At 50.1% G+C, this 22,875-nt stretch overlaps 1 protein-coding gene across 1 annotated transcript; it reads left to right on the top strand.

Moving 5' to 3' along the window:
- The first annotated feature begins 1,002 nt into the window (after nt 1–1,002).
- On the top strand, nt 1,003–22,137 carry TOM1 (target of myb1 membrane trafficking protein). Its single transcript, XM_032688790.1, has 15 exons — nt 1,003–1,113; nt 8,460–8,544; nt 10,329–10,407; nt 10,567–10,716; nt 10,828–10,962; nt 11,184–11,330; nt 12,363–12,479; nt 12,919–13,052; nt 13,693–13,726; nt 14,293–14,401; nt 15,438–15,558; nt 17,954–18,029; nt 20,205–20,264; nt 20,590–20,626; nt 20,722–22,137. The coding sequence occupies exons 1-15, from the start codon at nt 1,062–1,064 to the stop codon at nt 20,868–20,870; spliced, it is 1,485 nt and encodes a 494-aa protein (XP_032544681.1). The 5' UTR covers nt 1,003–1,061; the 3' UTR covers nt 20,871–22,137.
- The last annotated feature ends 738 nt before the right edge of the window (nt 22,138–22,875 follow it).

The raw sequence follows: 22,875 nt of genomic DNA, 5'->3' as shown, positions 1-22,875 counted from the left end.
TTGTCGTTCATTTCTGGCATGCACCGTTTTCTGCAGCTGTTGTTACTACTCGTATCTAGTGTTTCCCAGCAAAGCACATCCAACCCTATCCTTGCTAAGCTCACTCAGTTTGCAGGCAAGCTGTACTGTTTGCAGCAGCACAGGTCACCCTAATCATTGCTGAAAGACCCCGGCCATTTGACCCTTCTTTCTGAAGGGAGACAAGCCATTGAGTACCATGGATAGCATTGGGGCATTCCTCTTCCCTGCTGCCTCCATTCAGGTTCATAGTGTCAGATGAGACCAATACCTGGGACTTGAGTGTGTTCCATGGGATCAGGCGTGGCAGCATTAGAGCAGGATTTGTGCTGGTTGTTAACATGTCCTCATTTTCCGGGTATGGGTGTTGGTTGATTGCAGCCACGGCTTGGGCAGGGCGGGGTATTAGGCCAGGAGCAGGTCACAGAACACTGTGCTTTACTAACCACCGTGTATGGGGGTCACAGGACAGTTCGAGTTGCAAGGGACCTTAAAGGTCATCATTCCAGCACCCTGGCATAGGCAGGGACACCTTCCACTAAACCAGGCTGCTCAAAGCCCCATCCAACCTTCAACAGTTCCAGAGATGGGGCATCCACCACTTTCCTGGGCAACCTGTTCCAGTGCCTCACCACCCTTACAGTAAAGAGTTTCTTCCCAATTCCTACGAGTGTGCTCCCACACCAGGCCGTGGAAAACTAAAACCCCATCGCTACAGGCGTTCCACGACTCGGGCACCGCTCTGGGTGTTCTGCACGAGCTCGGTGTGGCTGCAGAAAGTGGCGGAGGCTGCCGGCGGCGGGAGCCCCTCGGTTCCCGCGGGCCGAGGCTACGGGCCGGCAGGACCCCTGTCCCGGCAGCCGCCGCCCCTCCGCACGGTGGCTCCGTGCCTCGCTCAGCCCGTAGCTCGGCGGGGCCGGTCCGGGGCCCCTCCCGGGCGGCGGCGTCACAGTGGGGCCCAGCGGACCGCCCCGGCCGGCGCGCGGGTCACGTGAGCGGCGGCGGCGGCGGCGTCAGCTGATCGCGGCGCGGCGGCGGCGGCGATGGACTTTCTGCTGGGGAACCCCTTCAGCTCCCCCGTGGGGCAGCGCATCGGTGAGACCCGCGCCCGCGCCCCCCGAGCCCCCGCGCAGCCCCGCGTCCCCGCCCGCCCCCGCCGCCCCGGGGGCGCCCGACCGACCCTTCCTCGGGGAAGCGCTGGGCCCCGCCCCCGCGGCGGGACAGAGCCGGCACTGACCAATCAGAGCAGATCTCCTCTCTGACTGACGGGAACTGCCGGCCAATAGCGAGCGCACAGCCCGAGGCGGCTCCGGCGGGGGCCCAGCCAGCCAATCCGGGCGCAAGGGGGTCTCGGGGTGAAGTTTGCTCGCTTAAAGGGGCCGCGAGCCGGGGGTCCGGACCACGCCCCCCGGGGCCGCCAAGGCCCGTGATTGGCTCGAGGCCATTCCCGCCCGCGCCTCTTCGGGGGCTTCGCGGCAGGGGCGGGGCCACGCCGGGGGTACGGTGGGAGCCGCTGATTGGCTGGGCTCCAGCTGCGGCGGCCTATCGCGGCCCGGGCGGGAAGGGGCGCGTGACCCGCGGTGGTGTGAGGGTCGCCCTCGGGGGCTGAGGGGAAAGAGGGGACCGTGGGGACAGTGGGGGCTGCAGGGACAGCGGCTCTGGGCTGGGCTGTCCCTGTGACGTGCGGCTCACCCACTTGGACCAGCGTCCTGCACTCGAAGGTCATGCACGCTGGGCACCCAGGGCGGCTGCCCCGAGCCTCCCCGCGCTGAGTTGTGGGACAAGCGTCATGGCTGTGGAGAGCAGCTCCCTGCAGCACGGGCCGGCTCAGGGCACTGAGCACCAGCTCTGGCAATTAACACGGCGCCCACGCTGTGACCTCTCCGGTCTCCCGCAGTCCGTGCACTGAGGGCAGCTTGGGGAACGTGGGAGAAGGATGTGGTCTGAGAAAGCGGAGCAGCGATGCCACAGTTAGAACAAGACCATCAACAGCTGCACTGGCGTTGGAACGGGGATTCTTAAAATCAGTTCTTTGAGCAGTTCTTAAAATAATTAGAATGAAGACCCATTCCTCCCATGTTGTATTGCCTAAGGGCCTTCAAGTTGCACTTGAACATTGATGCCCAACTAAACTCTCCATTTGTCAGTTTACGCGCTTCCATTCTTGCTGTTTGTCACCCTTTAGACCTTTGCTCTTCACTGTGAACATCTGGTCCTGGGTTCAAGTTGGTTTTGGTGAGCTCACATGGGTGAAGTGGCTGGGGCAGGAAGGGAGCAAGCAGCTGCTCTAAGTAATGCTTTTGTAGGCACTGCTTATTTTAGAGGCTGCCCTAAGCACTGTCCAAAAGTGGGTTGGCGGCACTGTGATGTGCCGCTCTGGTGTTGGGCCACATATGTGAGATGCACTACAGCAAGATGGGGGAAGGATCATCAGGGATCATTCTGTTATCAAAAACCTCCAGAAGATCTTCAGCATCTCCCCAGAAGAATGTCACATGTTCCATCATACGTTCCAGGAAAAGCTGTCTCCTGTCCTTTCCCAAATAAATGCTCTTTGTTCTCTCAGTGACTGTATCAAATATGTCCTTGTGCTTGGGTAGAGGCTATCTGAAGATGTCACAGATCTCTTCTTGCCCTCCAGATCTTCTCGTCAGTGTAGTAACCAGATTGTAAGTGGGCTCCCTCTGGGCTTTGCTTCAATTAAAGAAGGGATTCCCAAGCAACAAACTAACAGCCAATAAGAGGGAAAAAAGGTATTTCAAGAGTTGTCAAAGAAGAGTTGAGAATCCTTAGTAGCACAGGTAGTAAGATAGTAGGGAGATCTTAGTTACTGGGGTTTGGGGTTATCTGAGTCCAAAGGGTTGGAGGAATTACAGCATATGTGAAAGGAACTCAGGGTGAAGGACTTGAAAGGGCTGGTGGCTGAAAATATGAATGTTTTCTCCTTTTGAACATTGCCTATCAACATCCTGGGGACATGGATAAATGCTATCTGCCCTGTTTAATTTGAGACGCCAACATGACTTACCCAAACTTGTTTGGTAGGTCCGTGGCAACTTCATGTCCAACCCATGAGCCTGATTACCAAACCTGCATAGTGCTGCTGCTTTGGGCTGTCTGCAAAGAGCTAATGCTGCGTCCTTGTAAATTACTTAGGCAAAGTCATGTATGCTTGATATAGCTTATGAGGTCTAAAATAGCTTTAGATGAAGGCTAAGGAATATTAAAAAAATCCTCTGTGGCACACTGCGGCGACGTTCTCAAATTCCTTCATTAATGTTAATCTAGGAAGACCTACTTATTTTGCTGACTAGGAATCCAATGCTGAGATAATCTCAGTGATGTGTCACAGAATGAGTCAGTTGCAGAGGAGTAGGTTTTCTAGTTTCTTACTCACAGTTCTGAGATTTAGTCACAAAAGTTGCCTCTGTCCTGTTTTTGTTTGTGATGTCTCTTTCCAAGTAAGAGGAATACAGACTTGCTTGTTTGTTTTTTCAGTGTTTGTTTTTGTTTTATGAGGGGGTTTTTAAACACAGTACTTCTGACCAGTGGGAAATTTTCCAGAATGATGAAGCATTGTAGTTTGGAATCCCCCCTCAAAAGGGAAATCCACTGCACCTCCATCTAAGAGCTAAGAGAAGCTTTTTTCCACTTTCAGAATGGAAAATCTAATTTCAAGCAGGTGAATTCCCTCTGAGTGAGAGACTGGAGAGGAAACCATCAATGCTCTCTCCTCACCCTTGAAGTCTGAAATAACTAGTAATTATAGCAATACTGAAAGGGACAGAGACAGGTTATTTCAGTGTGTGAGGGCAGGCAAGGGAGAGGAGTAACGGTGTAGCATGGAGATGAAAAGGATTTTTTTATGGTTGGGAGTCGTTTTAAGCATGAGAACCAGTAAAAGTTGAGAGTGTAAAGAGGGAGCAAGTAAGAGAGGCTCATGGGTGAGGAAGAAGGGCAGATACAACACAATATGCTAGAAAAATCTCCACAACCATTTGGATGCCACCTTGCTGGTGTCCCTGCACCCTCTGTGAGTTGGGACCTTGGGAGCTGTTGTCAGTAACAGTCTCCTGTTGGAGCCAAGTGGGTCCCAGCAAGGCTGTGCTTCTCAAAAAAGCATTACCTTGTCTTCTGTGCCCCCTCTGTGTGGAGAAGGGGAAAAGGCAGCAGTTGAAGAGTCAGTTGATCCCAGAGAGTTTAAGCTGATTTGCAGGAAAGGAGCAGGAGTTCAGAGACCCAAAAACCCACAGCACTATGTCAGCATAGTCTGTGTCCATCACTGTCCTGGAGTTAGGTTTGGAGCCATATCTCTGTTCTCTCTAGAAAGCATTTTGTCCCCTCGGTCTTTGGAGGAGTGATACAGCTAAATGGTGGAGTCCTGACAGAGCTGAAGTTCCCTCAAGGGAAGTGAAAGCATGAGGCTGAGCAAAGAGACTTTGTACAGGGTGCTGATTTGGGCCAGGGGCTTTATGAACTGAAGAGAGGTTGGGAGAAAGGACTGTTGTGTTGCTTTATGTTGAATCTATGCTGTCTTGTGCAACGGAATGTTGGTGCCCTCAAATGCCTGTTGAAATGGGTGAGAAGGTGCTTGATGCTTTGCTGAGGAACTTAAAGCCAGCAAGACTGATGACTGTAGGGAGCACTATTTAAGAGCTTGACTTGAAGGAGAGGCACACAGTTTCTGACCTGCTATGGCAAAGCATATCACAGAGAAAGGGTTTCTGAACGGCACCTGTCTGGATATGGGTGCTTCAGATCTGGGATGGGGAGCAAAGGGGACAGGAGCCCAGGCAGAATCTTCTGTCCCTGGCTCCTGTACTTCCCCACACTATGGACTGCAGTGATGGTATGCTGCTGCAGGGACGGTTGGGTGGGATTGCCAGACTTAACAATGGGCTCTCCCCTGCCATGCATGAAGGCAGAGACAATAAACTTGAAAAGAAACAAAGTTGTGAAATTTACTGATGGCATAAAGCAAGGTGCAGCTCTCTTGGTCAGTTATATTTAGCTCAGAGTTCTTTATCTGATGATTCTAAATAACTTTTATAACCCAGTTGCAATCAGCAGGAGCACATCAAATGCCAGGCAGGAAAAGAGTCGATGCTCTGGCTCAACCCGTACCTCAGTCCTCAGTGGTGCTGGGTCGTTCTGAGTAATTTGTGAGGCAGCAGACTGGAATCAGACAAACCCTAATGCTGTCACACCCGGGGAACTGGACTGGCTGCCAAAACAATGTGGCTTTGAAGCAGCCCCGTGAAGGGGCCTCCTGTACATTCAACAGCCAGTTGTTTTTGGGCTTGGAGGGAGACAGCATTCATAGATAATCTCTGCCAGGGGGAATTCTCCGCTGCAGGTCAGGCTCAGCTGTTAGCACACAGAAGGAGATGCTACCTGATGAGTCCCACCAGGCAGAGTGCTGGGCATGCGCTTGTGACCTGCCTCCTGTGCTCGCTGTTTTTAGGGACTTGTCGCTGCCCTCAGCCATCCAGGTCTCAGATTTCATGAGGGGCAGACAGCTCATGTGCTAATTACAGCTCATGAAATGGGGCCAGCCACTCTGATCCTTCATGTGACTAATGAATTAGACTTTGTTTCTTTCCCTTCTGCAGGCTTTAGGAAAAGGATAAAGTTCAGGATTTCAGAGAAAACCCCAGCATATCTTATTAGGCTCGGGCAGTCCCTTAGAGCTTGGAAGAGAGCAAGGAGGATTAAAAGGGCATTAGCTCCAGCTCTCCCAAGGCCAGATAGGCCAGGCCTTAATCTGTACTGGGTGAATTCAAGTACTTTGTCCATGGAATTGCCTCAGGGTCACATTCTTGTTTTCCATATACCCTAATACTGCTCTTCCAGCTTTTTATTTTATAAACCGAATTGCATTTATGACAGGTTTACTGCTTTCCTGCAGCTCTTCCTTGATGACTGTATGAACAAGGGTGATGGTAGCAGGATGGCCACAGCGTTGTGAACCAACAGCAAGGCAGTGTGTGTCACTTCTGAGGAAACCAAGTTTTGTTATAAGTGGCCAGAGCATGCATGGTTTATTTGCATTCCTGTCTGAAAAGCAAACCTACTGCTCGACCTTGGCAGGATTGGTGTGTTTAGAGGAAAAGGAGTGGTGGGGAGCAGGTTACAGAGTGCCACCAAACATTGGGAAGCAAGGGAAGGGTTTTTGCAGATTCAGTTCATTTTTATGTACAATGCCAGTGAGAATGAGGAGGGCTGGGGAGGTTTGAACAGCAAGGACTTGATGGTTAAAGGCAGGTTTTATTTTGTCCTTGGTTTCTTCTGTAGCTCAGAGCTTCCAAGCAGGCTTAGCCCTGTTCCTGAGTTGTGGGTCTTTCCTTCCATGTGCAGTGAGAAGACTGTGGGAAGAGAGGATGTAGACTTCCCTTTCAGCAGAGCAACCCCTATATGATGGATTTGTGTGATTCATTGCCAGCAGCAGCAAACAGTACAGAGAAATTTCCGGCTTGTTCAAACCACGGTGTGTTGTGAGCAGGGAACGCCAGAGGAGAGAGAGCACAAGTGAAGGGTGGCTTTGTGACCATGTGTGCCAAATCCATCAGACTGACCTGAGCTGGAATCTGCCTACTGGCAAGGTTGGCTGTGTGGTGTCCCAGGGCAGAAGGAAACCTGGAGCTCTGATATTACTGAGTCCTGATCCCAAAGATGCCCCAATGGAAAACATTTTCCCCCACATGTTACCACAGCTTCACCTATTGATTGGTATATGCCCTGGTGCACCAGACATGCCCATTGCCCTGGATATATTCTCTACCTCCTGTGATGCTACCTCCTGTGCCTCACTGAGGAAGCTTGGATCTGCCAGAGATCAGGATTCCTATGTAAAATTAGTACTCAAAGTGACAAAAGATCACCTGAATCAAGGAGCCTTATGGATATTACAGTAGTAGCCAGACCTTCAGAAAGGTGGAAGAGCATCAAGAACATTCTGCCACTCTCCTTCCCTTGTCTGCCCTTTTCCATCTGGCTGCGGCCACAATGTAATCAGCATAATCACAGTGTAATCAATACATTCTGCAGCCAACAGAAAAGGTGGTGGCTGCATTGTGATAATGTGCAGATAACTTCACACTGTGGTGTGCAATCTGTGGGAGGTTCACGTGTATAAGAGGCTGCCTTGCACACTGCTGCGAATAGCTCTGAGCCTGACCCTTAAGAAACAGGACATCGCAAAACATGATGGATGTGCTTACCCGGGCAGAAGTTAAAAAGTCTTCCCGTGTGATGGCCTTTTCCCATTACTGTGTGAATGGGCATTTAATTTCATTCCTACACAGGGATCATTAGCTTCTGGGTCAAAAGGAGAAAAAGGCAGCTCTGCAGAGAAAAGGGCTCTCCAAAGGGATAGAGGACCCACAGCAGCAAGGGACAGCCCCAGATTTTGCAGGGACAGCAGTTTTGAAAATGTAAGCACTTCTGTTGGGTCTGAGCTCTCTTGAAGAGCACTTGGTAACTGCTAAACCAGTCTGGCCAGTTTTAGTTCTCTAAGTCGAGTGTTTTGCAGGATGGGAGAGCTGGGAAGGATGATTTTTGCCCTCTGCTTACCATTTGCTGCGTCTGTGTTTCCCTGGGGTCTTGAGAGTGCCTGGGTCCTGCCGGCCCCGCTGGCAGTTCTCTTTCCCCCAGCCACTGGTGGTGTCCCTGAAGGCATCAGTCAGTGGTGTGGCCAGGACGGAGACATGGCTGATTACAGGGTGGAGACACTGGTGCTCTCAGTAATAGCTGCTCATTTCCCAAATCTCTGCCTTGAATAAATAACATCAAGGCTGACTAAGGAATTCCTAATTAAAGGGAACACAATCAAAGCTGAAACAATATTGCTTTGACTTCAGCCTGCAGTTTGCTTCTGCCCACACTCCCCAGAGGCCAGAAGTTCAGGGGAGAGGTGTAAATGTTAAACAAGAGAGAGCCCTGCTTTGGTTGTTTATGTTTGCTTATTTATTTTTATAGGCCTGGTGTACAAAAAAAAAAGGGGGTTGATTCTTTTGTCTCCTTAAGTGGTACAAACCAAGAGTGACTTCAGAGCCATGACAGTGTGAATGAACCAAACTCACAGTTTCTGGCCTTGCAGTAACAAAGCAAATAAGCCCCCTTTTCCCCAGCTGTGGAGCTGAAGTCATGCTGAGCCTTTTCCCTTCCCTCCAGTGATCACACAATGTGTGTGTCGGTAGCATGGGTGGCACGGGTGCACCCATCCATTCCAGCACCAGCCAGCCATGTGCTCTGCGGTGCTGACATCTAGTGGGGAGCACTTGGTGACTCGGGATTTGCAGCTGGGTTTGCCTCCTTGCATATTGTAGTGGAATCCAGGGAGGAAGAGGCCGGGATCTGCGGTGTTGTGAGAGCTTAACAGCAGCCCGTGAGAGTGCCAGAGCTGCTCTTAGCCCTACCCTGTTCTGGTTTCTGTTTTCCAGAGAGAGCTACCGATGGGTCCCTACGGAGCGAGGACTGGGCTCTCAACATGGAGATCTGTGACATCATTAACGAGACTGAAGAAGGGTAAGGAGAGCTGGCAAGGGTCCATATCCAGCAGCTGGTCCCAGCACACCCTGTAACACTACATGCCTAGGCTGCAGTGGTAGCATACATTGGTGGAGATAATAAGCTAGGCTTCCCAACAGTCCCTTAGACAAGACTCTGCTAGGAGGCCTAGACACAGCCAATCTGCCACGGCATTTGTTAGATGCTTCTGTATAATCTTAGTGAGTGCTGGAAGCCATTCAAACAGGCCTTCAGGGTCCCCAGAGAACCTTGATTCAATCCAGGCTGTCTCCCATGTCCCAAAGGCATATTTGTAATTCTTCCACTTCAGTTTATTCCTTCTTCATACCGCTCTCTTTCTTTCCTCTGGGAATGCAAAAATCTGCAGGCTGGTGACTGAGGAGAGAGCTTCTATTCAGTCCTCTCACTGTGCAAGTCCTGCTGGGGTTTGCTGCTCAGGTATTTTCAGGTACAGTCACTCAGACTCACACAAAGTGGGTGGGGGAGCCCTTGTCTCCCTCTCCCTGCAGGGAGATGTTCATAAATCTGCCAGACTTGTTAACTCTGGACCTGGGGATTTGGCAATGAATTCAAGGGAGACTGCTCCTTCTCACAGTGGAGATGTCAAGAGCAGCATGTAAAAAAGAAGGTGCTACATGGAATAAAACATGTAGGTTTCACTCCTGCTGTCCTACCCCACAGTGATGTTGACAGAGGATTAGCAAGCCCAGTTTTCAGCTTCACAGTTGTATGAAAACAAAGTCAAACATCTCTACTCACAGATCTGTCACCACTTCTTTTTCATGCTATTCCCATGGTGCAAATACACCTGTCTCTGTCCACAGTTCTCAGTCCTGATCTGTGGCCACTTTTTTCAGGTCTTGGCACCTGATAACACAGCTGCATCCTTCTGGGATGACAGGCTCTCCCACTGCCCTGCTAATGCCCATCCATTGACACCATGCTGCCCCATGGGCCAATACACTCCTTCCCTCCTCACTGCCTCAGTGTCTCCCCGCCACTCTTCTCCCCTAGCAGTGCTGCTCTTCCAGCTCAGCCTCACTTCCTGTGCTCTACTAGAGCATGTTGACTCATTTGTGCCCTCTCAAGATGAGTGGTCTGAGACCACGGTGTTTCTCCCCTCTGAGAATGGTTAAGGGGGCCCTACTGTGCTGCTGCATTCTTGCCCACCCGCAATATAGGCAAGATTTTGCCACTGAATCTCCCCTGCAGCTTTTTAGTCTCCTTTTCTCCAGGGAAATGTTGTTAAACAGCTTCTCTCTGAGCAACAGAGGAATTGCTGTAGCTTTCTCGCTCCTTCCTGTTTCTAACCCATGCCAAGCTTTTCTGTGACGTTCTCCTTTTCAGTCTCTCTGCCATGGGATTTTGCTCTATCCCCAAGCTGTGTGTTTCTAGCATTGCTTTTACTCTGTTCTCTGTTGTGTCCTGAGCACCTTGAGTTGTTGCAGACATCAGCACAGAGGCCTCCAATTTCAGGAACAGCACTCAAGGACATGGTTTAGTGATGGACTTGGCAATGTTAGGTTTGCTGTTGGACTCGATGATCTTAAAAGGTCTTTTCCAACCTAAATGATTTCATGATTAGCAGGGCCCCACTGCTCTTGCAGAACCACAGGCAGAAGCTGCTTTACCAGTCATTGCTTCAAGCCACCCTGAAAACCTGATGGGGAAGGACACCTGCATAGTATGAGGCATCCAGAGCCACTGGCTGTTTTGCTTTGCCTTGCTGTAGGTGGGGCTCAACCTTCTGATGATCTTTCTTCATCTCATTTCTCCCTCAGGCCCAAAGATGCCTTCCGAGCCATTAAGAAGAGAATTGTAGGGAACAAGAACTTCCATGAAGTTATGCTGGCTTTGACGGTGAGTGGTCAGGGCTCTTTCTCGGCTCTGCTGTAAAGCTGAGTGCTGAACACGAGCTTTAGCACATGTACTGAAAAGGCACGTGTACCTAAAGCCAACAAGGCAAATAAACACATGTAGGCAGAGAAGGCTATAGCAAATGCTTCATTGCCTTTGAAGGTCCTGGAGACATGTGTCAAAAACTGCGGCCATCGCTTCCATGTCCTTGTGTCCAGCCAGGATTTTGTAGAAGGTGTCCTGGTGAGAACAATCCTGCCGAAGAACAACCCACCTGCCATAGTGCACGACAAGGTGCTGACCCTCATACAGGTGAGCCAAGAACTGTGAGCATCTGCACCAGTTCAGAGAGTGTTTGTCTTTAGGTTTTTGTACAGAAGAGTATTGTATTGATGATGGGCTGTGCTGTCTCCTTCTCCCCAGTCCTGGGCAGATGCCTTCCGTAGCTCACCAGACTTGACTGGTGTCGTTGCTGTCTATGAAGACCTGAGACGGAAGGGCCTAGAGTTCCCCATGACTGATCTGGACATGCTGTCACCCATCCACACACCACAGAGGGTATGGGAGCATTGCTGAAGAGAAGAATGTTGGGCAGCTGCCATTCTGGAGCTATGAGGGGACGTTAAGGACTCTGTCTTGCATTTAGAGGGCTTTTGGGGAGTGAGAATCTCCAGGACAGCCAAGAATTGTTGAAAGCAGATGCCATCAACATTTCTCCTCTAATGTCAGGTGTGAGTGTCTAACATCTTCTCTGTCACTTTTCCCACCTCTGTCTGTAGACTGTGTATAGCACTGACTCCCAATCCGGACAGAACTCACCTGCAGTCAACTCCCCTCAGCAGATAGAGTCCATCCTCCACCCTGTCACCTTGCCCACTGGAAGAGGCTCATCCAGCGACGCACCCATCACACCCACACCAGAGCAGGTGAGTTGGACACAAGCCCTGTGACATTCCTGACTCTCCCTGTGTTTGGGGGCTGTTTCACAAACACTGTTCTGGGACTGCTGTCCTGGTCCTTCCCCAGCCTCTGTCTTCAAGAGCCGTTCTTCTAAAGCACAGACCCTCAAGAGCTCCCCAGAGCTCCACTGTGGTCACATTGATGAGCTGGGATACCACAATCATGGAGTGGTTATGTTTTCCAAAGACAGGGCTGCCTGCAGGTAGAGGGAAGTTCTGGCTATAGGGAAGTGGGGACTAGAGACATCGAGGTTTAAAGTGAGGTCTTTATAATGCAGTTCAGCAAAAGCTTGCTCAGTAGATGCCTCCTTATCATCTGTTTATCTTGTCTCACTGCTTACTTTATACAAATCAACCCTGTCTGGCCTGTGGTTTCTGAAGGCTAGGGCTTCCTCACTTGTTTCCCCATCCTCTTTTCTCCTTCCTCACTCTGACTTCATATGACACCATGTTCAGCACCAAACCTCCAGCTGTCAGTGTGTTGCGTTCTCTTGCAGAACAGAGGGTATAAACTCTTCTAAAGAGGCTTATTAGCAGCTTGTGAAACCAGAGGGATAAAGCTTCAACTGCACACTTAGCTGAGGCTCTCCTGTTGAATGGGAATTAATTTTTCCCTCTCTTACACTGCTTTGGAAATTAAACCATTTAAGTGGCTGCCACACAGGAGCTGCTAGCTGGAGAGAGATTTGAATCACAACAGCAGCCTGTGCTGGCTACTAAAAGTCAAGGCTGGGCTAGTAGCCAAAGGTCCCAGGTGAGGGCCTGGCATCTGTTACCAGCAAATGAACTCAATGGTAAGTAATAGAGATTCTTTCTGCTGGGAGCTCCCGAGAGCTTAACTGAGTGGCGACAGTGGTGACAAATGAATTCTCCAGTGGCTGTTCCCTTCGGCTCTGTGAACACACGTACAAACATGGTGCTATTTACTGCCATTCAGAGTTACCTCAGCTACCTCCCCAGTCTTCCCAGGTGGAACTGTCCCTTCACTTCCTTTTGCAGATCGGGAAGCTGCGCAGTGAGCTGGAAGTGGTGAATGGGAACACAAAGGTCATGTCAGAGATGTTGACGGAGCTGGTGCCGTCCCAGGCTGAGCCTTCTGACCTGGAGCTGCTGCAAGTAAGGAACGCTGGCAGGGGGGAGGGCTGGCACATGCAGCAAAATTTAGCAATGACTTGATGGACTGAGGCATGATGCCTGCGAGGCATGGGGAACAACTGAACAATTTAGTGTGGGGCTTATCAGGGCGTAATGGGATAAGGGAGACAAAGGGTAGGTGGAGGGAAATAGCACTACTGAGGCTGGAATCATCTCACATGGGGACTTGTCCCTGAGGGCCTTTCTTTCTGGGTAATGTGTTATATAAAAAGCATACAATTATTCCATGTAGAGCCCAGATTCAATTTACCTCTCACACCAATATTTGTTGCCTATCAACAAACAGTTCCTGATAGATCCCAGTAGCCTCCAGAGTCTGTCTATTCCAGTCAGACTCCCAAATCTGTGAGTGCTCAGCCTTAGCGTGAGCTGTGTGGTAACTTCCCCTTGCTTTGAACAGGAGCTGAATCGGACATGCAGAGCCATGCAGCAGCGTGTACTGGAGCTGATTCCCCGTGTCCTCCATGAGCAACTCACTGAGGAGCTGCTTCTCATCAATGACAACCTCAATAACGTGTTTCTGCGCCATGAAAGGTACCTCTCTCCTCCCTTCTCTGCCCTGCTCTCCCACAAGAGTTTACTGCCCCTTGAAGGCTGCCTATCCCACCCTTTTGATCTGCCCATAAGTATAATACTCAAGATGTATCAGTCTGTATCTTCCCTCTTTGAGAACAAAGCCAGTTCTCAGTTTTTGCTGACTAATTCCTGTCCCTTCAAGACTGCTGTGTAAGTTACTCATGGGATATAAAGATGCCCTGGTGGCATAACCCAGAAGAAGAAGAAGGAACTGCATGGAAAGAGCTGGTTTTCTGGCTCTGAGGCAGATGGGGACAGAAATTGCCCAGGTGGGATCAGCACCCCATTTTTTTCCCTTCCATTTTACCAAACACATCTCTTTGCTAGGATGAAGTCTAGGGAATTTAGGCCCTGTGTCTGTATGGAGAGCTATGTTTAAAGCATTTTGGTTAGGAGTAGCTCTGGAGGATCACAAGGAGTTTTCTCTCTTAGGAGACATCAACTGTGTGGGTCTTCAGTCTTGAGAGGAAATTAGGCCCTGAACCATGTTCCCCTCTTCCTATTATGTAGGAAGGGACCGGCTGTGCCAAGCCTTATAAGAAATCTGTGAGTGAATAAGCACATGCTATTGAAATGCATCCTGTCATTTTTCTTGCAGGTTTGAGCGCCTCCGGACAGGACAGCCTGTCAAGGTAACTCAGAGCAACTTCCCCTCTGTGCAGCTTGGACTGCATCCCACAGGTCCAGCCAGGTCCTGCTGAATTGGAGAGAGGTTCAGTCTGTCCCCCCAGAAGTGGTAGGCTTTCCTCTCCCAGCCAAGCTCACCAGACCACCTGGTGTGCAGGACACTCTGGTTCCCACTGCTAGCCTCGCCCTCCCTGCCCATGGGAGTCTTCCCCTCACCCAGAGAGCAAGGGCAGAGAAACAGCAGTTATGGTTTTCCAGTACTGAGTTTTGGGAGGACCAATTTCTATATGAGCCTTCTCTGAGCACTGCCCTGTCCTCTGAACCAACATCTACCCTACTTACTGACATCCAGCAGAGCTGGGAGGCTGGCTACTGAGGCCAGCCCTGGGACACTATTCCCAGCCAGTTCTCTGATCACTGTCCCCCTTCTCACAAGCAAAGGCTTCACAACTGGCATCTTTCGATGGGTATAGAAGGGCTTTCCTCTCCAGTATTAATGAGCTAGGATTGTAGGGCTAGGGTGTCCAAGCTTCAGAAACTCTCCACCATTTTGTTTTTTCTTCCTTCAAAGGCACCAAATGAGACAGAGAACAGCCTGATTGATCTGGGACCCAGTACTCCTTCTGCATTAAAACAGGCTGAAGTCACCAACAACCTTTCCTCTCAACTGGCTGGAATGAGTATGTTTCCATGCACTTTTCCCCTCAGTCTTTCTCCTGTGCTGCATTAGGAATCCCTTCCTGCACTTGAATCATCTCCCAGAATTATATAATCATATTCACAGAGTAACCTAGGGAAATGATGTGTGTTTTCAACTAATAAACCCATGAAGAAACTTGTATATGCCCCAAGGCACTCAAGCATATGTCTTGGCATCCACACCTCACATTGTGCAGGAGGTGGACATGACTTAAGAAGGACCTCAGCATTAGTCTGTGGCTAAGGACTAGGCCTTCCAGCAGGGTAGGGAATGAAATTGCCCCTTCTGCATGCCCTTCAGCATTGCCTAGTTGCCTCTCATGCTGTGTGGTGTCAGGCTGACCTCTAAGGTCTAGAAGAAGAAAATCAGCTGAAACTATGCTGTGAAGGCAGCCATGAGCATCTTGGGCTCAGGACTCAGGATTTGACAGGCTGTTTACTCAAAAAGCCTTAGAGGTCCTGAGGGTTCTTCAAGATACACCATCGGCCTACATAACACTGCCTGAAGCTCTCATTGCCTGGGAGCACATTCAATACAGCTTGGATGCAGCTACTGAAAATTGGCAACGCTGTTTTTACAGACAAGCCAGTTGAGATATTTTTCAAGTCAGGTTTTTTTCAGATGATGACTGAATCATGAAAATCCACTTATCTGTCTCAGAGGTGCTTGCCCAGAAGCACAGGTCTTCCACAGGTTATGGAGCAATTCCCTCCCGAGCTGTCTAAAATGATCAGGAACATCTAGCCTTCAGCATCAGTTCAGTAAATTGATGATGATGCTTCTGCCTGAGACTGAGCCAAAAATGTCTACTGAGCAGGCAAAGAAACTGCTGCTTTTACTTCACTCATGACACTACATGCACACATAGCCTGTACTGCAGCTGAGGGGCAGGATAGAGGAGCGGGCCTAGAACAGTTTAGCCTGTTCTCATGATAGCTTTCCATCTAGCACTCTCCGAGCCCACAGCCCTTCATTTACTGCTCTGAGCTGCCTGTTCACCCTTCTTTCTCCCACAGACCTGGGCTCGAGCAGCGTAAGTGCGGGGCTGCACTCCCTCGACACGTCTGGCAAGCTGGAAGAAGACTTTGACATGTTTGCCCTGACCCGTGGCAGCTCGCTGGCTGAGCAGCGCCGAGGGTGAGTGCAGCAGCCCACTCTGTCCTGTCCTGCCTTCTTGTAAAGGAAGGAGGGCTCAGGGCAACTGGGGCCATGACCCCAACCAACAGCAGTTCCTGGGAGACAGCAGGATGCAACAGAAATGCACTCTTTGGATGCACAGTGTTTGTAGGATGAGCTCTGTGCTCCCAGTCCTTTTTTCTGCTACCGTCATCTCTCCTTCACAATATCCTCCTGGGTATGGAGAGAAGGAAGCGGTCCCTATATATGAGCACTGTGGTGCCACATGTTCTCGGGAGATTCAGTGTCTGGAGATGAAGGTGTGGAGTGGGACTGGCTGAGTTTTCATGTCTGTCTCTGAACTCATGTGCCCTGACTGGGGTGATGTTGAATTTGGAAATTGCTAAATACCAATGCAGCCTAACAGGCAGAGTATTGAACTGGAGTGCAGGAAGAATGCGGTCAGTTGTGGCAGGGCAGGGCACTGCTCTGTGCCTCAGCTTCCCTGTTGGCAAGTGTGACTGATGTTTCTTCCCCCATAGTATGTTTGAGACCTCCTGGTGTAAAGCACTAAGAGCTGGGTCTCCATAGCACTGGCTGAAGTGAAGAGGTCTTCTCCACTGCAAAATGGATTCCTGAATTCTTGTTCTGGAGGAGTTGACAATGGCTGTGCTGACCAGATCCCTTGGGTTTGAGAGATTAGCTGATCTCACACTGCTTTCCTGTCAGAGTCATTCCCTGCTCTCCATCGGCTACCAAGCAGTAGAGCACACAGGCACATGGCTGTCTCCAGCCCTCAAAGACCTGTGCTCCTGCACTCCTGCATCCACTGGGGTGCCTTGTTCTGCAGCTGGGCAGTAGCAAGTTAAGGTGTCTTATACATGTCAAGGTCTCTTAAGGACATCTCCTTCCATTCCTCTGCTTCATACTGCTTCTGATAAACGTGGTGGGGAAACCTGTGGCCTACACATGACTTCATGTGTTTTGTCCATGGGTTTCCCCACCACTTTTATGGTGGGGTGTGCTGCCTGAGGGCAGAGGCAGTGCAGCACAAAAACAATCGTGCCAACAGCACCTGATCTGGGGCTGAAATCTGAGCCACTGGCATGTGCTGAGTGCTGGAGGCTGGGGGAGGTCTGCACAGGGGTGAAATTGTATCCTCTTTGCTGTGGCGCAATCCTTAACAGGCTGAGGCACAAGTAACAAGACATCTTCTATTTATTCCTCACTGCCCTTCATCTGCCTGCACTCACACTCCTGCCAGGTAATCTCTACTAGCTCAGGCTTCACATTTCACTCATCAGCACCAGCTCTCAGTGCCTCCCTCCACCTGAACAGACCCATTGCCCTACAGCTCCCAAACAGGACGTGCTGGCAGGAGACATAGGCAAAGCCATTGGGGTTTGTTCCTGACCCCCTATGCTTCATGTGTGCCTCAGTGAAGCAGTGCTTGAAACACTTCAAGCCTTTCCTGCCATTCTTCCTCATCAGCGGCATGATAGCAGCACTGTACTTCATCCTGGATGCCATTGTCCACAGCGGCCCCTTCACAGATGAGCACTTCTTTGAGAAATTTGAGCAGCGGTGGCCCAAGCCCCTGGCCCCCAACAAAAACAGCTCCACTTGATGGTCTGCTGGATCTGCGGAAAGGGGCCCAGGAGCAGCTGCAGAGGTGACTTGTGGAGAGTTTCTGTGAAAGGCTTCATTCTCCTAGCATGGATGGACCCTTTTCCCCACTCTGCATGGATCAAATGGTGCCATGTGGCATTATGATGTGTGCTGGCAGCCTAGAGAAATGGGATGAGGGAGATTATGGGTGAGGAGTATCTGCATGTGGAAAGAGGTTGCTGTAATGGTGCACTTGGAGACCACTAGGATCTTCTGATCATCCAGTCTCACCTATGTAGCATGGGCCAGTGAGCCTCTGCCACCATCAGTTCTTGAGTTGTATCAGTTAAAGAGATGTTTTTGAGCTGTGTTTGTGTCTATGAAGGTAGGTGAGTATGTAGGGGCTTGTTGCTCAAATCCTTTCTAAAGTAGCTGTAATATTCTGGTCAGTCTGTGTTAGTTTTCTCTCTTTATAGTCAACCCCAAAGCAGGTAAGCATTGTGGTTGATGCACCTAGCTCTGTAAGTCTGTATTTTAGTTTCATATGATACCTTGTCATCCTCCTGTCATGTGCCACAGTTGTCCTGTGGTATCCCATAATAATGCTGCAGTGAGTAGATTAGTCTGTTTTGTGGTGAGCTATACCTTTAATAGGGGTTTTGCTCACCTTTCTAGAAGCTCTTGGGAGCAGAATGGCAAGAGATGAAAAGTTGTGCCGTCAGAAGAACTGAATATATGTTTAGGAGTTTCTGCTCTTCACTCTCAGGCATCTCAATGGCCTGTGTGTTATCTAATTTCGTGCTTTCAGGGTAAAGTACGAAGATCCCCAAGCCACCAAAGGACTCGCTGGTGCCCTGGATGCCCGGCAGCAGAACACAGGAACAGTAAGTGGCCACAGAGCTTTTAGTGTATTGCCAGGAATAAGAGTATTCTCCTTGCTCACCAATGCAATAAATGTTCTGTCTGTTTGGAAAAAATCAAGTGTTTTACATTACCAATGATAATGTTCAGTCTCTACCAACCTGCATGTCCTACCTGGGCTATATACCTCATTCTTTAAACCCCTGAGGTGGGAAACTATGGAAAGTCTGGGGTTGACTCAGTCAGTCACAGGATGTCCTCCCTATATCTGCAGGGAAATTCCCACCTGGAAATGTATGTTTTATTCATCTTAAGCGGGTTTCCAAGTCCAGTTGCCCTCTCTCTGCAATCAGAGAAGTAGGCCACCAGTACAATGTGTTCTTTCCCCCACCCTAAACCCACTGCCTCCCCTCTCCTTCATACTCTGCAATGCAGGCTCTCTCTCATCCAGGGGGAGTCTGGTGCCTCTAATGATGGAGCCCAGCTGACTAAATGGATGATGCGGCAAGGAATGGTGAGATCTGAGATCGTGGAGGGTCAGCAGGGAGGAAGGAGGCTGGGGCTGCTGAAGTAGAAGTGGTGCTGGCACAGCACATGAGGATGCACAGCAGACATCAGCAGAGATTGCAAACTGAAATGGGGCAACCCTGGTCTGGGCCAGTGGTGGAGACCAGGGTTGGGAAGGAAGCAGGCAGAGTGTCAGCCTCAAGTAAACATGTCTGTAGGAAAAAATCCTAGGAGCTCTGAGGTCAAGAGAGCACGTGCCACTCTGAGCTAGAGGATGGTCTGTTTTGAGGTGGGTATCTGGGGCAGAGACACTAGCTGGTGGCATCATGAGGGAGGCTACTGCCATTCATTCCCCTTGCAGCCTCTCCTGCTTAGCAGGAGCTGCCCCATTTGGAGGAAAACACGTTGTGACTTTTACTGTTCAAGGCCTCCTCCTGCAGCTTGAGTGTTTGAGCTTTCAGGCTGTTGAATTTGGTCTTTTAGTAGCAGGAATTCCTACAGTTACATTCCCTCAGGCACGTGGAGGCTTTGACAGCTCCCAGGTCTGAAGCTTGTTAGCCTGTCTTCCTGTAATGGGTACTGCCCAGACTGATGTCTGCTTTAGGAAGTTTCCCCACATGCTGTCCCCTTGGCTTGAATGCACTTCTACCCCGAAGAGCTTCTCTCTGGGTAGGCAAAGCCAGTTCGCTTTGAAACTTCCCTAATCTCACACATCCTCTTCCATCCCCATTTATCCATCTGCTAGCTGTGGTAACTATCTGCACTTGCTCCCTGGTTTGGGGAAATCAGCCTGTCCTTGGTAAGAAGGTGGTGTTCTTTCTCTTGGTCTTGGTGTTTTCCAGAGGGCAAGGGAGCTGTACATATTAGAAGACTAATAAATAAGTTACCACAAATACTCTCATGCTTCTGCTTGTGGAACCTTTAGCAAGGGCTGCTTCTTGCTCAGCTTTGTTCAGGAGCTCCTGAATAGAGAAAAGGATCAGACTTTGTTTCCTTCCAGGTTATCTTTGTCCACTAATAATATGTCTCTTTGCTGCTTAAATTGACCAGGGACATGAATTATTCTCAGATAACCTCATCCCTACTGAAAGTAAAATTTACTTTTATTGTAGATGACTCTCTCTTTGATTAATCTCTCTCAGTAGTTTGGTGTGATGTCAAATCCTGCTGTGCTTCATGATCCTACCAGGGAATCAGTTCGTGGCAGGTGTCTTTCCCCCTTGTTGTGGTGCCAAACCTGGCACATCTGATATCTTCAGCATTGCAGACTTTGACATCAGACTGTCACTAGTTTTTAGAAGAGAAGAGGTGTGGAGAAACGCACATCTCTTGTCCTCTGGCTGCATAACACAAGCAGCCAACTTCCACCTAGTGAGACCTCACCAAAATGGAAAGTCTGGTCTGGTCCTAATACCCCAAGGCCAACTGCCAAACCACAGAGGCTTTTAATGGCATGTACCCTGGAAACTATGCATGTCTGGCCATGGATGGGGGACAAGAAGCAGGTGAGCAGTGGCATTGGTAGCTGGGAGAGCTTTGCAGTGGCACTGGCTGGATTTGGAAGGGCCTCAGCTGACTGAACACTGGAGTAAGAGGGTGAGCCTCTGGGTTGGGCTTTCATTTTGCATAGTGGATTTCCTGGAACATCCTCTCTTTTCTTGGCCTCATCATCCTTTTTCCTTCTGTCCTAGGTGCCAGTTCCTCAAGCCAATTTCATGGAAGACATAGAAAAGTGGCTCTCCACTGATGTGGTAAGTGAGGGGCTGCTTTCCTGGAGCCAGCTGTCCTGACAGAGTTGTCTGCAGGGCTGGACTTCAGGTGATGGACAACATTGCTGAATGTGTGGCACAGGCTGCTCAGAGAGAGCAGGGAAGGAAAAGCCAAGGACACAGGGCAACAGTATAATTAGCCTTCTGGAAGGTATAGCAAATGAACTGAGTATCAGGGCCACTCTAACATATCTGTACTGCAGAAGTGGGGGGAGAACTACCTTGTCTCTCTCTGTGCAAAGAATCACATCTGTGAGACACCTTTATCTACCTTCCTTGTAACCATGCCCTTCTCATTCTTCTCTAGGGAGAATCAGAGGATGCAAAAGGTGTCACCAGTGAAGGTAAGATATGCCAGCTATCCCTTTTCTCTAACTGTTCCTGGCAGCATGATGGCTCTTCCATTCTTTACTAATGCTCTGCTCTTCTCTTTCCGTAGAGTTTGACAAATTTCTGGAAGAGCGAGCGAAAGTTGCGGACCGCCTACCCACTTTGTCCAGCTCCTCAGCAGGGACATCTGTCTCCCCTCCAACTGCCAGCCATCATCGGAAGCAAGCAAAGGAAGATGATGCTATGTTTGCTTTGTGAATGCTATGGACCGGTGTGCTGTGGAGCAAGAGGCTGTGTGTGCGGTTTTGCTTGCCTCCAACCAGGGGCCAGCAGAGGAAGGACTCTATCCCCTTCCTCCATTCTCTTCCTCTTTTACCTTTGAGTTGTTTTTATTATTAAGCTGCTTTCAGACTTCAGATAATCTTTGTTGTGTTTAGGGATATCACACAATAGACTTGTGAAGGGGGGTTTCAAAGCTGCTAGAGAATGTGGGAGTTCAGTGGGCTTTTCTCTTTTTGGTACAGTGTGGGCAAAGCAGAAGAAGCTCTGGAAGAAGCTCCCCATCCTACTCTCCGATGACGTAGTTAGAGATCTTGCCCAAGAAAAAGTAGAGGCTGCAGTCTGCTGCTGAAATCATTCCTGCCTGCCTCTTCCCTCACCCGTTCCCTAGAATGGATATCCAGCCCTCTGCTCGGCAGTATTAGACTGGAAAGCACAGGGATGTGAAGCATTACTGGTGGCCAAGGAAGAACACTATTGGTAGAGGGAACCTGTTGCTCTAATCTCTCTTCCACAAGTGCTTGTGGTATGCAACACCTTCCCACTCACAACCCCTTCTCTTCCTCGTCCTTTCCTCCCCCTCCCCATCAGTTTATCCAGAATCCTACCCACAGCCCAGACGTTTCCATTGCAAGACAGCCAGTTACCCAGGCCCTTGGCAGCACACAAGGCTTGAGCTGTGAGCGGTACCCCAGGCTGAAGGGGCTGTCTCCCGTGGGGTAGGATGTGCCTTCAGCAAACTATGTGCAGTTAATTTAATTCTCCCATTATTATACTTTTCTCCCGATGTGATCCTACCCCCCTCTCTCACTTCCACTGATGCCTTCCACCACATCGTGCCGTGGTGTGGGGAGTCTCTCCGTATAGACTCCTTCAGAGTAGCTGTGTGTTCTGGGGTCGCAGGGCTGGGTTCCCTAAAGCAGGAGGCCCTTACATTGGCACTGTTACACCACTGGGGGGAACATGCTGTTGCTGCAGTAGCTTGCTCAGCTGGTGAGAAGAGGGGCAAAGCGAGACATCCATCATCTCATGCCAGCCAAGCAGTCCTGCAGCAGCCAGGAGCTCCTTTGCACATGGGGAGCAAAACCCTTCAGAGCAAACCACACATGGTGCCCGATTGTAAATGAAAACCAGGGAGGAGGGTGCCAAGCCCAGGGCTCCTGCTCGTGGGATTACTTGTTGAGCGTGGGAGAGTTGCCTTTTTTTACTGCACATTAAAGGAGCAAAGATTTGAGCCTCCCTTGAAGATATGGTGTGTGCTGTCAGTGCCGGCGTGGGGAGGGGAGGATCCTGTGGGGAGAAGAGGATTGAAACCATGCAGCCACATTTGCTTTCCTTGAAAAGGCAAGGACACTGTCATGCTGAGAGGAGGCACGATGTGGGGGCCAAGGGTGCTGGGAGCCATGGCAGGTGCTTGCTGCTTTTTACCACAGTCTCCTAGGTCGGTGACTATGGCCCATCTCACAATAGCCAGAGGGTGAGATACCTCCTCTCCTTTCCCCCTCGGCCTTGTGACCAGATCTGAATACCCACCTTGCAGCCCATAAGTCATTTATAAGGACATGCAAGAAATACAGTTGCTACGAAAGGGCCCTCTGGTATCCACAGGGCGTTCTCAGTTGTCCCCATGCCATCTCCCAGCATGCAGCTGAGTGGAAGCTGAGGGAAGCATTCTTAAAAGGAGGTTGAATGGGTTGAAAGTGTCATCTGAGCCCTATACTTGTGGGAAGGAGTTAAATTAGCTGAAGTTGTCCAAACCTCAGCACCTCCCTCTCCCCATGCCTGCTCTTCAGTCTCAGCTGTACCAAGCTCAGGCAGAGCCTTGAGGGTCAGAGCTGCAAGGAAGCTGGGCTGCAGATGGAATAATCAGGGTGCAGGTTTTCCTCCTCTGTAAGCAGCTGTGGGACGGGAGGCTTTGTGTCTTCTTTCATCTTTCCAAGGCAGACAGCACATACTATCTTTGGATAGTTTGTCCCTTGGAAAA

This window comes from Chiroxiphia lanceolata, chromosome 5, assembly GCF_009829145.1.
Source record: "Chiroxiphia lanceolata isolate bChiLan1 chromosome 5, bChiLan1.pri, whole genome shotgun sequence".
Lineage (NCBI taxonomy): Eukaryota > Metazoa > Chordata > Aves > Passeriformes > Pipridae > Chiroxiphia > Chiroxiphia lanceolata.
The sequence above is the reverse complement of the archived record's forward strand: the minus strand, read 5'-3'. Positions and strand labels throughout refer to the sequence as shown.

What these genes read in the sequence shown, in the direction of transcription:
- TOM1 (XM_032688790.1), top strand. Translation starts at nt 1,062, where the DNA reads ATGGACTTTCTGCTGGGGAACCCCTTCAGCTCCCCCGTGGGGCAGCGC. An exon ending in AAGTTATGCTGGCTTTGACG is followed by an intron (nt 10,408 to 10,566) that starts GTGAGTGGTCAG and finishes TTGCCTTTGAAG; the next exon opens with GTCCTGGAGACATGTGTCAA. An exon ending in GGACAGGACAGCCTGTCAAG is followed by an intron (nt 13,727 to 14,292) that starts GTAACTCAGAGC and finishes CTTCCTTCAAAG; the next exon opens with GCACCAAATGAGACAGAGAA.